The sequence below is a fragment of the Pogona vitticeps genome, chromosome 5 (assembly GCF_051106095.1).
Source record: "Pogona vitticeps strain Pit_001003342236 chromosome 5, PviZW2.1, whole genome shotgun sequence".
Lineage (NCBI taxonomy): Eukaryota > Metazoa > Chordata > Lepidosauria > Squamata > Agamidae > Pogona > Pogona vitticeps.
The window spans coordinates 71,285,870-71,299,396 of NC_135787.1; the positions used below are offsets into that span (position 1 = coordinate 71,285,870).

The window sequence follows — 13,527 nt, forward strand, 5'->3', positions numbered from 1 at the left end:
CAGTCTTTAAATGTTGCTTTGAACTGTTGACTCTGGAATGGAACTAGCATTGCATCGAGAATTTTTAGCCTGCTTGCTTGCTCTATGAACGTAGTATCTGTGGCAAGGGATGAATCAGGGCATTCACTTTTCAGTTGACAAGCTTTGCATCATTCAATTGTTTATATAACTGTTGAAAATATGTTTCATGAGCTGCTTTTCAAAAAAGGTCTGCTGCTGATTCAAGATCTTGTCATGAAATGGCAAAAACAAGGACTAGTTTTATTGCCTGCTTGTTTTTTTAATGACCACCTGTGAAGGATAGGAAGATGAATAAACTTCGTGCATTTATTTCTGTCTCTCCTCTTTGCTTTTATTTATTTTTTATTGCTTTGTCAACATCAAGGTTTGGATGAGTTTGAAACATGGCTTGGAAAGGAAATAATAGCTGAGGGAATTATGATGGGCAGGAAAGTATTTGTTATTGAAAATGTAAGATCTTTGAAAAAATGAAGACAGTGTGTTTGAAAGATATCCATTCAGTATAGAGCCAGTCAATCTTTGTTGAAATAGTGCCTCGACTCATGGATGTGGTGTTGTTAGCAGAGGGCACAACCATGACTGGTAACAATCTTAATGAGTGGAAACCTCGTAAAGCTTACTTTTTAAAAGTTACTACATTGAAGATGTTGGGTGGGTTGATGCCATTTTGCCTCATTTATTAAAAAAGAGGAAGTTTAAATTTGTTTTAAATGTCAAAATTACCACATTATATCCAAGCTTTGGTGATCGTGTTAGCAGACTAGAACAGGATGGTAAGGTGAGTTTATACCTATGAATTTACTCAGGATATTCATGGTAAGGAGAAAAATAAAAATGATTTAATTGCACAATACAGTGGGGTCTTGACTTAAGAACGGCTCGAGTTAAGAACATTTTGACTTAAGAGCCACTCTCATAGGAAAATATTGACTTGACTTACATACTTAGATTTGAGTTAAGAACTGAAAAAAAAACCACGTGGGAGGCAGGGAAAGTGCAAAATTTGAACTTTCAGTTAACTGTTGGCCAGTGAAAAGGGTGCCTGTCTGCTTCCTCACTCCTCCCAGCGTTTAGAGAGTGGATTGGGAGACAGTCTTCGGACTGCCTGGTACTGTACTGCCTGGACTGTATTTTCCCTGCCTTCCCTGAACCTTTCTTGACTTAAGAAAAAAAGAAACAAAATATCCCCCTCTAGTGGTCGAAGGCAGAATAGCAGCTTCCCATTAGTTTCTATGGACGGAAAAGAGCAGATACGGATCAAATGGTTTTCAATGCATTCCTATGGGAAATGCAGATTTGACCTGAGAACTTTTTGACTTGAGAACCGCCTTCCAATACGGATTAAGTTCTCAAGTCAAGACCCCACTGTAAATCAATTCAAGTTTTAAGATCTGAGAAAAGAAGCTACTGGAGTTGGCTTTTATATGTGCACATGTGCTGAAGCTGCCCTTCAGACGCACCTTCTGTTGCAGATGAAGGAGAACAAAGGGTGGCTGAGGAGGAAGTGATGAGTGGCCAACATACCACAACTGACTAACTTATTGGTCTGTCACTTCCCCCACAGGTTGCTTCGGATACAATATTGCTGCACTTACTATAACATAATTTTTATAACATAACCTTAATAACACAAATTTCAGGATATTCTTCCCTTATAACTGTTGGTCATTTAGTCTTATTTTGTTGATTATATCCTGTAACCTTTATCTTGTCTGTTACTGCCATCTTCATTTTTAGATATGTTTTTTTGTTATATATTTCTATTTTTGGTTTGGATGGGATTTGGCTCTTCCCTGTATGTTTATTTTACTGCTGGAAACCACTCAGAGTAGTGGCAAGGTCATTCAATGGTATGGTATGAATGAACAAACCACACACACACTCAAAAAGCACAGTGAACATCTAACTCACCAAAGCGGCATATTATTTTCAATTAGACATTTACTGTACCAAGTACAGCAATATCACCACTGCCACATCAAGGCCCTTTGTTTTTCATATAGCAGTGATGGCTGCCCTAAAATTCAAATTCACAATTCATTGAATAATTGCACAGGCATCCTGTCTTCATCCTGTCATCCTGTTTTCACAGAGCACACACACTGTGGATGTGCACCATGGGGAAAAAAACCCCTCTGGATTACACTTTATATATCTGATGAAGTGAGCTTTAATACTTGAAATGTTACTCTATAAATGTCTTACTCTTTAATGTTTTTGTTACTTTTGAAATTTAACAGGTAAAAATTATGGTGTAGTGGATGGGAATTACCAGCCTTAAGTTCAATAGCTGAAAGATATCAATATGGAATCAGGAATATAAATGGACTAAATCAAATCCATGTAGAATTTATTATTAAGATCTGAATTTTACATTCTAAATCATTATTATGAGATAATATACTTATGCCATCCATTCCAAAAAGTTTTGTAAATAGGGTCAAACATCAGTATAGGAAGATGAGAAATAACAAACCTGATCAGCCCTATTGTGTAACTTTAACTGAAATTATTCCTAGAACTTCTTTCTGCCTGACATGGTTCAATGCTGGACATTCTTAGAAGTCTATCAAAATCATCAGGATTGCTTTCAGCTGTTTTCTTCAGTAATGCTTATTTCTTTAGAGTGGAGATAAAGTTATTCATGTAGATAAAGTCAGTCTTCTATCTCTTTTTCTAAAGTGCACTCTTCCAGACATGCTGGAAATGTCAGTAAATAGAAGATTTTTGGTGCTCAGGATAATATTGCCAAATAAATTGAAAAAAAAGTTTCAAGATTATACCAAATAACTGTTTGCTTTTTCATCTGAAAAAAACCCCACAAGGTTAAATCCAGCCTTTCAGCGGAATGATCTAAAAACCATGACTCTTTGGAATCTTATTTAAATCAAATCTACCCTGGTGATGATGACTGTGGATAGAAACAGCACTTGGATGAATAAGGAAGAGAACGGAGTGCTAGAGAGAAAGAGAGAGTCAGAATGGTTGGATGAGAAGGAAGGAGTATGGTGATGGGGAAGGAGATGAAGACGTTTCTAAGCCATATGAATTGGAGTACTTCTGCAAGTAGATAAACAAAATTTCTTATACCTGTAGGCTAGGAAAATGGCTGTTTAGGGATGAAATATCTTGGCCAGAAAATGAGAAACCAGATGAGTTCGTGGGTGAAATCTTTTGCCACCCCAGAAAAGTTTAGCTGGATTGTTCTGTAGCTGAAATGCTGTCCATTTGTGTGCTCAGCCTTGACAAAAGTGGCCCATGCTTCCAAGTAAGCTGGATCGTTCACCTCAGTAGGGAAGGCTGCTGCTGGCATGTGAGGTCTGGCGTGAACCTTGTCAGCTTCAACCACCCCATATCTTTCCTGATTGAGGAAGATGCTGGATGCAGAAAGCTGTGCTACTTGATTAGGAGTGGACTTCATGCTTTCTCCAAGAGGCTTTTATTATAACATTTCCCCTGGTTAGATCACAGAAATATTTTCCCCTTCCATTTATTACTCTCCTGTACCTTCCTACTGTTACTTCCATCTTTTTTTTTCCTTCTTGGAGAAAATATGTTCAGATGGAAAAAGATAAAATAACTGCAACGTGTCTTTCCATTTGGTAGCACAAGTAGGGCAGCACCTTAAGCTGTTATCATAATATAAATAATGCCATATTTTCCATGCATGTATAGTCATAGATAACACAAATGCCTTGGGATATCAGGAAATAACCTAGGTAGACACCCATGAGCAAATCTGAAACATGGTGTTGACACAAGAAAGCAAATCCGGAAAGCAAGCCCAACATCCTCTACCTCACTTGTTGCATAACTGGCTATCTGTTTGCTACAGAAAAGTACTGACAGTACTATTTAAGTTATTTAATTTCAGGCTTTGCTCTTGAATTTGTCATGACTGGCATCTGATGCAGCCTGCATTCATGGAGCAACAAGGAGCAAAACAAATGTGTTAAATAAAAGCCTAAATAAATTGACTCCATGGTCAGATTTACAACTGCTTAACGTTCCAATTGTTGCACATCATTCTCTTCCTTTCTTGCACCAGTGAGTGAATCCTTAAAACAAGAAGGCACTGGGATTAACAGGTCTCAGGCCACACCTTTCAAGGTCTTCCAGTGGGGAGACAAATCTCAGAGTGAGTGGAAGAGTAAAAGGGGAAAATTTAGTTTTGGTGTGTGAAGTATCTGTAACACTGGGGAACCCATCTCTCCCTATATGTGCATTTGTGTTGTGCTTGCTTCCTTCCCAACCTTGGCCTGCCCCACCCTTGTGACATCACAAGGATCTGTCCTACAGTTTCTGATTTTGCCCCTGAAGTCTAAGGGAATGTGATGCTCCTAACCTAGCAGCCCTAGAGATGGTTTTTTAAAACAACTTTGGTGGGTTTTTTTGCATTATGACAAATGACAGACCGGTGGATATTTAAAATCTAAGTGCAACATCTGCTTAGGCTTCAGACTGCTCTTTGGACTCATTCTTCCTTAGTGTGTGTTTTAGTGACTGAGTTGTTATTCAGTATTTGCCAGAGTGATCAGACCTGCAGTCTTGATAAGCTGTTGTGTGTTTGTATACCCTGTTATCTCCAGACAAGAAAAAGGCAAGCAAGTTCCAGCCTTTTAAGAAGTTATTTGCTAAGAGAAAAAAACGGGAAGCAACAAGCAACCAGGAGGATAGCAAGCTGAAACCAAGCAGTTCCTTTGGAAATGTCTGCAATGGAGCCCTGTCTTCTGATGAAGAGACAAACAATGGTCTGAGGTAATGAAATACAATGCATTGTGCTGTTGTTGTATCTCTTGTTGTGAACACAACCAGAATAATAACTGTGGAAGTATTGTGATTTCATATCTAAGTCAAATACAATACTTTTGCATTGTACTGATTGCTAACTTGTAGGCTACATGTTGTAGAGAGAATTCTAATAATCATGCAAACCACTACTTGAAAATAGTTTGTCTCTAGGAGATGATGGTATAATTTGACTCATGAAGTAAACAAGACTGGAGTTTCTGTATCCCTATCTCTTAACAGTTTTAAATCACTGTGCTAAACCATTAAGTAAGATGTTTCAAAATAATAGCATGATCAGGGCTTGAGAATTTTTAGAATGTCTCACCAGTCAGTCAAAAATTTCACCAGTCAGCATGACCGGACTATAGCCTTGCAATTTATGTTTAAACTTAAATTTCAATTTAAACTAAGCACTTTTTACATAACCATGTGTACAAACCCAAAAGAAATATACCCTCAGACTTGGGTTGTTTTATTATCTGCATGCCTGTGGGGTCATGAAGCTTGTACAGTGGTGCCTCAATTTACAAACTTAATTAGTTTTAGAACTCCGGTCGTACCCCAAAATGGTCATAAGTCGAAGCACCATTTCCCATAGGAATGCATTGAAATGCAATTAATCTGTTCCGGCCAGAAAAAAAAAACCACCAAAAAACCCAACAACACACCACTGCAAGAACCATCAGAAACACGATTAATCCATTTCGGCTGAAGGGCAAAAAAGAAAGAAAAGAAAAGCAAAAAACCTGTGCAAGACCCTTTGGAAATGCAAAAAACAAACAAACAAAAACAAAACAAAAAAGCAAAAAGCAAACAGACACTGCAAGATCCTTTGGAAATGCAAATACAGCAAACAGAAACTGCAAGGCCCTTTGGAAATGCAAAAAAAGCAAAGAAGAAAACAAACAAACCCTGCAAGACCCATTGGAAATGGGAAAAAACCCACCCCAAAAAGCAAACAAACCCTGCAAGACCCATTGGAAATGGGAAAAACACACCAAAAAGCAAACAAACCCTGCAAGACCCATTGGAAACATGAGAAAAAACCCAAAACAAACAGAGCCTGCAAGACCCACCATAGCACAGAAACATAACCCCCCCCCAGTCCAAACCCAGGCTGCAAAACCAACCCCTAACAGTTTTTAAAAAGTAGAAAGCAGAACCTTACCTTACCAGGCATTCTGAAGCCTCCTCCGACGCACGCTATCTAACTGCTGGGGTGAAAGAGCTACAAAGAAGCAGCCACTTTGCCACCAATGGTTAGCAATTTGAATTCCCTGCCTTTTTCCCCTGCCTTTTTTTGACCGTAACTTGAAGCTCTGTCACATGTCGAAGCAAAATTTTGCAGCAGGAGCTGGCCATAACTCGAAATGGTTGTATGTTGGGATGTTTGTAAGTCAAGGCACCACCATGTTTTGAATGCCTTTCTTTTGAATGTCTCCAGCAAAAATAAAACTGAAAGCAAAGCACCCAGCCTCTAAGGAGCCAGGTCGTTTGGTTGAAATTGAGCGCAGGGAATAGCCATATTCTCCAGCATGGGACTACTCTACATTCTCCTGCAGAGCTATATATCTATGCGGCGCTCAAACTCTGTTCTCGAGAGAAGAGGGCTGTTTTTCCTTTTGCAATGGGAAGGGGGAGGGGAGGACTGCAGGATCTGAGAGAGCAAGAGAGAGCAAGAGAGAGAGATGGATTGAGGGTAAGGAGGCAAGGAGGGAGGGAGGGAAGGAGCTGTGGCTCGTCAAGCAGCATTTTTTCACTCGTCACAGACAAGTGGACGAGTGGATTTTTCAAGCCCTGAGAATGATCATAATCACCATAATTGTCTAAAGCAGCGGTCCTCGGACTGGCTGAGCCTCTGAGGAAGGCGGGACAACAATATAATGGATATTCATCTATTTTCTCATTCTTGGTATATTGAAACATGTTGATGAAAAGATGGGCATCTTCTGTGAGATTTTATGCTCATGCACATGGCCAAAAAGGCCTGTGCATTTTAAATCAGCAACAGCAATAGCAAAAAAAGCATATGGGGGAGGGCTTTTAGTTTTCATTTAAAACCCCATGCTTTAGGTAGAAATACAGTTTGCTTACACAAAAATGTTTCCATTTTTTTCCACAAAAGAATAACCAAAATATATAAAAAAAATACAATAACTCTGGTAATCTTGCTCAACAGAAAGCAACACTTTAGAAACTTTTTGTTCTTGTCTGTAAAAATTAAAATTAAATGAAGATTTGCAGCTGCAGTACGGCTGTGTGCCAGCTTTGTCTAAATCTAGAATTATAGACTGAATTGGTCTAGTTCACGCTGATTTGTATGAAGTGTGGATAGAACGAGAATGATCAGGTTTCCTTTCATAGTGAAAGTGAAATTCATCTGAAGTTATTGTTAGGAACGTGTCTCCTTAGAAAGGTAATTCCACTAGGGGAAGGAGCCAACTGTAGTTCCCAGCATCCATCACCTTTTCAATCTAGACTGGCTGAGATCTAGTAGGTGCATGGGTGGGTAGCTATGGCAAGGTTCTGTCCCTAGATTTCCAATTACTCACTTATTTGAGCTTAAAACTCTTTAGCTGTGTACTTTGGTCCTTGCACACCAGCCTTACCAGGTAGAATAGCCAAATAACCAAAAATAGCTAATAAAGCCCTTGTGGCCAAGGCACTTTCTTTAGGCACTCTCACCCTTGCCCCCAAGAATCACACTGGGGTAAATATAGAGTATTTATTTGAAAAAGAGTAAAACGTTGTAAAACAAAGAAAATACAAAAATTACAATTGTATGCATTAAATGCAAAGCATCTAGGTATTAAGTTCTGTAAGCCTTTCCCATAAAGCAATAAAATACTTACTAGCTAATAGCTTTACTACTTAATTGCTAGGCTATTCTAAGTTATCATAGCTAAGTCTCCAACCCACCATTGAAGGCTGTAAACCTGTCCTCCATCTTCTTCTCCTTCTCCAACTTACGCACACACACCAAGAACTTACTTAACCCCCGTCTTCAATAACTTAAATCAAAGTCTCTCTCCCATGGTGGTATCCAATCAGCATGCAATCTTTTGTTCGCAGTTCCATGCCCAACTTGTAACTTTCCATAGCTCCTTCTCCATCCCAGGCTGGTACGCTGGTATGCCATTAGTCAGGAATGTTTTGGTTATCAGTTCTGAGAAATGACCTTGGTTCATCTTCATAGGAACCAACAGTCTCTAGGCACGATGATCACCTGCAAGTCCTGGGAAATAAGTACTACAAAACCCATATCCTCAAAGTGATTCAGAATGTGAAAAGAAACAAAAACACAGACTTGAGGGGAGAGGTTGTGTGAATGAGATGTGATCTGACTAGGAGGAACGGATGGAAAATGAATTGTGATCACTGGCATCTCTAAAATGTAATCTGAGTCTGGAGATTCACAATTATTCTTCAATCACAGTATGGCAGACAGTGACGGTGGAACTCTCTTGCTGTCTAGGCTGCAACTACACCGGCAAATAGTGTATCCAATGCCTTAAGGATGCATTTCTATGATTGCCTCTCCAACATCTATCAGAATTTATCAGTTTATTCCTAGATAGCCGTTGTGGGGTCCAATATATTCTAAATATAAATGGGGAATACTTTTAAAAGGAGCATTGTCCTCTGCCAGTGTGTGAAATGGAAGATTGCTTTGAGGAGATCCGTGGGCACCCTTTAAAATTCTAGTAAATGCTTCTTGTAAGAATACCTTCTAATTATTATTTTTTTTCTGAGGAAGTACACAAAGAAGATTTTGTTGTGCTTCAGAAGACCACTGTGGTTCAGGCTAGTGTAGAATCAACCTGCTTCAATTCAGGTTAAGATTCAGACATTTCAGAAATTTCCCATTAACTATGTCTAGATGGGCAGCATATAAATGCAATAAATAAATAAATAAATAAATAAATAAATAAATAAATAAATAAATAAATAAATAAATAAACTGTCATTAACCAATACCCTCTTGTGTACCTTGGACCAGCATATGGGAGGTATCATGGTGGTGACAGATTGCTGCTGATTAAGAGTCCCTGCTGTGATTCCTCATGCAGTTTCGTTTTGTGTGCTAGTCAGATGGCCTTATATATGAATCAGAATTGAAGGGGGGACTTAAAAGTTCCCACTTGGATTCTAGGGCTCATGAAGAGCCACCCAGCTTGTGAGCAATGGGGAATTGAATCAGGGATCACTGTGGCAACCTCCCATTGCGGTGATGTTATTTTCTCTATATCACTATAAGTCACACAAAGTGGTTTTGATCACTGGAAAACAAAAAGCCAAACAAAACCAGCTCAAACTTTTCTGTTTATGAGAACTGGATGACATTTAGCAGTATAAGTTGTCTGCGTAATTGGAGGCAAAATAGATGCAGGTATTCTTGCCCTACATGTTTTTAAAGTTTGATTTTAAAAATAATGGACCCACAAAACATATTTAATTTTTGACAGGATTGATCAAAGTGCTCAGATCACATATACAACTGACTAATACTGTACTGTATTTTCTCTCTGACTCACAAGGCCATTTCTCATTGCCTGTTGTATATCTTGCTTGCTCTCCTTCATATGTATGTATGTTTGTGTGTGCTTGTGTGTGTGTGCATCCTATTCTGTTTAGAAGGTTCAAGGTGGGCATGGCAGGGTTCATTGACAGTATCTGACAGTTCCTCAGTTTTGGCGGGAAAGGACAGAGGAAACGTTTCTTTAAGAACAAACTCTTTATTAACAAGATTCTTAGGTTTCTCAACGATAACTTCTGTACAATCAATGGGAGCAAGGTCTACAGGAAAATCTGCCCATAACAAGGGTAAACTTCCTCTGGAGCTCTCTTTCCTCAATAGGGAGAGGGCCTGAATCTCTCCTGATTGTTCGGGTTTTGCAAACATCCACTCCTCACCACACATATAGTCCTGCAACAGGGGTGACGAGACCAGTCTCCCTCAGGTGGCTTCTGATTCAGCTGGAGAGGTCCTAGCTGGACCACCTTCCTCCAAGGACCTCAGCCTCGAGGATACACCAGTACGGTCCATTTGTCCAGTCCTAAACCTTCTAAGGGTATCTTTATGTCACCCTCTTTTCTCTCTCTTTCTATGTTCTCGCGCCTACCATCCCTTATCTCTTTCTTGCGGTATTTTGAATACTCACGGTCGTTCTTCCTCCTCCTGCCACTCGTCTTCCACAACATTCACCTTCCTCGTCTCTCCCAACCTGTCCCCCTCCTCTGTCGTCAAGAACACATCTACCTCAATTTTTTTGCTTCTCTAACTCCTCCCCCTTTTCTCCCATCTTCAGCCCTTTCACTTCTTCTGTTACTTTCTCTACCTCTCTATCTCTACCCTCCTCTATAGATGTGTGAGGGGATGGCTCACTCTCTCTCTTCTCCAGCTCACAGTGGGTGATAGTATATTCAAATCATACACTCCTTAAGAACAACTTTCATAACTTAACCATTTGTCACAAGAAGCATTTGGTGGATAGATGTAAAAAAACACAACCAATAGATATGATACCTGTCTCACATACAAATCAGGGCATAAAAATACAGTAATACACAAGGTGTTATGAAGCATGTATATTTATTCATTCTTAGACATGTACTGATTTCCTCATGTTTAAATAGAAGAGTTATCAAATTCAAATTAACCCTGAATATGTTTTTTCGCTGCAGGAGTCTACCAAGGGAGCAGTGTCTTGAATTTAAAGTTTCGCTTCAGATTTTAATCACTCAAAACTATACCCAAAGCCAGAATTCAGCACATTTGTTGTTGTTTAGTCATTAAGTTGTGTCTAACTCTTCATGACCTCATGGACCAGAGCACCCCAGGCCCTCCTGTCTTCCACTGCCTCCCACAATTTGGTCAAATTCATGTTGGTAGCTTCGATAACACTGTCCAACCATCTCCTCCTCTGTCGTCCCCTTCTCCTCTTGCCTCCACACTTTCCCAACATCAGGGTCTTTTCCAGGGAGTCTTCTCTTCTCATGAGATGTCCAAAGTATTGGAGCCTCAGCTTCAGTATCTGTCCTTCCAGTGAGCACCCAGGGTTGATTTCCTTCAGCACAGTAGGTGTGCTAAATGAGACAGTTGATTTGGAGGTCATGAAGGGCTAAGAGTTAGATAATTTACAGTATTTGTGTTTTTCATTCCAGGGAGAAATACTTGTAGAACTGCCTGCCTCAAGTGGCAAAGTTAGTTGTTCAGCCTTGGATACCATGGACCTTGACTCAGGGAGTGGGTCATGCATATTGTTCTGCTTTGGGTGGCAAAATATTACAAGTGAAGACCCCACAAAGCTCATTTGAGAGTCATTGTTTTCAAGGTCAAATATAAGGTAGAGTGAGTCATCCGCTGCAGGACGCAGATGTTGAAGTATGTGAGCAGCAGTTTCCCAACCATTGTTCTTCAGACCACCTTTTCTCACACACAGAAGTTCCATATGGCTTATCTTGGATTCCCTAAATTAGCCTTCTACCCTCATGTTTGGTGTAAAACATTGTCATGAGGTAAAATCTAATCAATTACCGATCTAGTTTACTTATTTATACAGAATGGTCAGAGAGCAGAGCACGGTATTTTTTCTTTGAGTCAGCCAAAACATCTTGGGTTAGCTTGACATCCTAGTTCAGATTTTAAGTTGTTTTTCCACCCAGCACTTCTACAAAATGCATAATTTTTGTGTTCCTTGCAGCAGCGGTTCCCAACCTTTTCGGGACTGTGGACCGGCTGAGAAAGGCGGGGCACACACACCAGCGCTCGTATGCATATGCGAAGGAGCACGCTCTCTCTCTTGTGGGCATGTGCACTCTCAGGTGCATGCACAAAGTGGTGGGGGAGCGTGCAGGTATGAGCTAGCATGCACTATCGTTCCCCACTCCTTCACGCATGTGCCAGAGCGCCCGTGCCCATGCCCCCCAGCCCTTTACGTGGGCACTCAAGCACATGCATGAAGGGGTGGGGGAGCACTCATGCCAGCTCTGGCACGCGCGTGCATGCACAAAGCAGCTGTGGGAGAGTGCATGTGGGGAGGTCTGTCTTCGTGGCCCCGTCCAGCTCAGGCCACGGACCGGCACCGGGCCGCAGACCAGGGGTTGACGACCTCTGCCTTACAGCACTTTTCAAGCCTTGGATATTATGGCTGATATCAAGACAGCTGATAGGAATCCTTGAGCTCATGAGGCAAGATGACTGCCTGAAGGAAACATTGATCACTTATCTTCCATCATTACAATACTAATCCACAGGGGTAATGAAAATGCAAAATCAATTGCTATTTACAGATTTACAGAATCTGCTATTTTGAACGTCCACTTTCTTTAAATTTATGAATTAAAAGATATATATACAGTTATGCACAGTCAACATGTATATAAATTTCCTAGGCTAATTCAAAGAGAGGGGAGAGATAAGTATTTGCTTCTTGAAAGACTCGTTTTGAACATTTATTTAATCATAAGCAGAACCTTTGGAAGCAAATGTATGTGCACTACATAATTTTTCTCTGACTAAAAGCAAAACAGAAGCAAGACTTTTTTTTAATGAAAGACAAACTGCTAGTCACACCAAAAGGAAGCAAATCCATAGGAGTAATTCTGCACATGCTGGTTGATGCCAGTGAGTTTAAGCATGCAATCATGTTGGGTTTGGTTTATAAGCTTTGGTCACATTCACTCCAGTTTTCATGAGTCAAAGTGGAGGAAGATTATCCCAGAGACTCTGAATGGTTGAGGTGACATTGTCCTAAGGACAAGGCCCATCAAATCTCCAGAACGCTGTAATCCTGTGTGGCAAGCCTCAAGAATTACAGCTCATTATATTGTTTCTTCAGGGTGTTCACCACTCATCTAACATCCAGTTTTACCAAGATGTACCTGCTAGTTAAATGTGACCAAAAGATTGAGATTATATATAAATTCAGAACAGAATAGGAAGATAACGTTCTGTGCAACAATAAACATGGCACACTGTAGTTAATTTAAGAAATAAATTAATTGCCCTTGAATTAATCCAACACACAGTGTGATCAATATGAAAAAATAATAAGACTGTAGTCTAATCATATTAAGAACTTTTTAGTGGCTGAGGGTTTATGGAAAAAGCAGCAGGGGATATGTGATAAAGCAGTAAATGATCCAGACAATATCTTGCATGTTTTGCAGATAAGATATACAGAAGCAAAGATCTTTAGAACAACTGTTATGTGTAAAAATAAACTTGAATTGGAAACACATGTGGCAGAAATGTATATGTGATTTATTGTAAATAGATTGTATTATCAAATTAATGGAAAGAAGAGGTTTCTGTGTTTTTCAATCCAATTCTTCTAGTTCGTTTTGAGTCCAATCTATTATTCCAGCTGCGTATCTAATTACTGGAACATGTGTGTATGGCTTTGATTGTACAATATTTCCCCCATTTAATTCTGAGTATAAGATTTTCCACAGTCTTTTGATATATTCTCTTTCTGTCAGTTCTTTAACTTGTGTGCATGTGTGCACAATGTTGTAATCCAAGGTATTGTGAGCCAGAAGAGGAGAAGGAGAAAATAAGAGTGAACCGTCCCCTCAAACATCTGAGAAAGAGGAAAAAGAGATAACCAAAGTGATTACAAAAATGAAAGGATTTAAGGTGGGAAAAGAGGAGGAGGAATCAAGGGAAAGAGTTCGAAAGCAGGTGGATGTATTCCTCACGTCACAGGAGGG

At 39.8% G+C, this 13,527-nt stretch overlaps 1 protein-coding gene across 8 annotated transcripts in view; it reads left to right on the forward strand.

Moving 5' to 3' along the window:
- CRACD (capping protein inhibiting regulator of actin dynamics) overlaps positions 1-13,527 on the forward strand; it is a 179,006-nt gene that overhangs the window by 107,007 nt on the left and 58,472 nt on the right. For all 8 annotated transcript variants that reach the window (XM_078394696.1, XM_073001219.2, XM_073001220.2 and 5 more), the window contains one exon: positions 4,611-4,779. Coding sequence is in view for 3 of the 8 variants with exons in the window: in XM_073001218.2 (XP_072857319.2) it covers positions 4,611-4,779 (169 nt within the window). In the remaining 5 variants the exon portion in view is untranslated. The remainder of the gene's footprint in view (positions 1-4,610; positions 4,780-13,527) is intronic.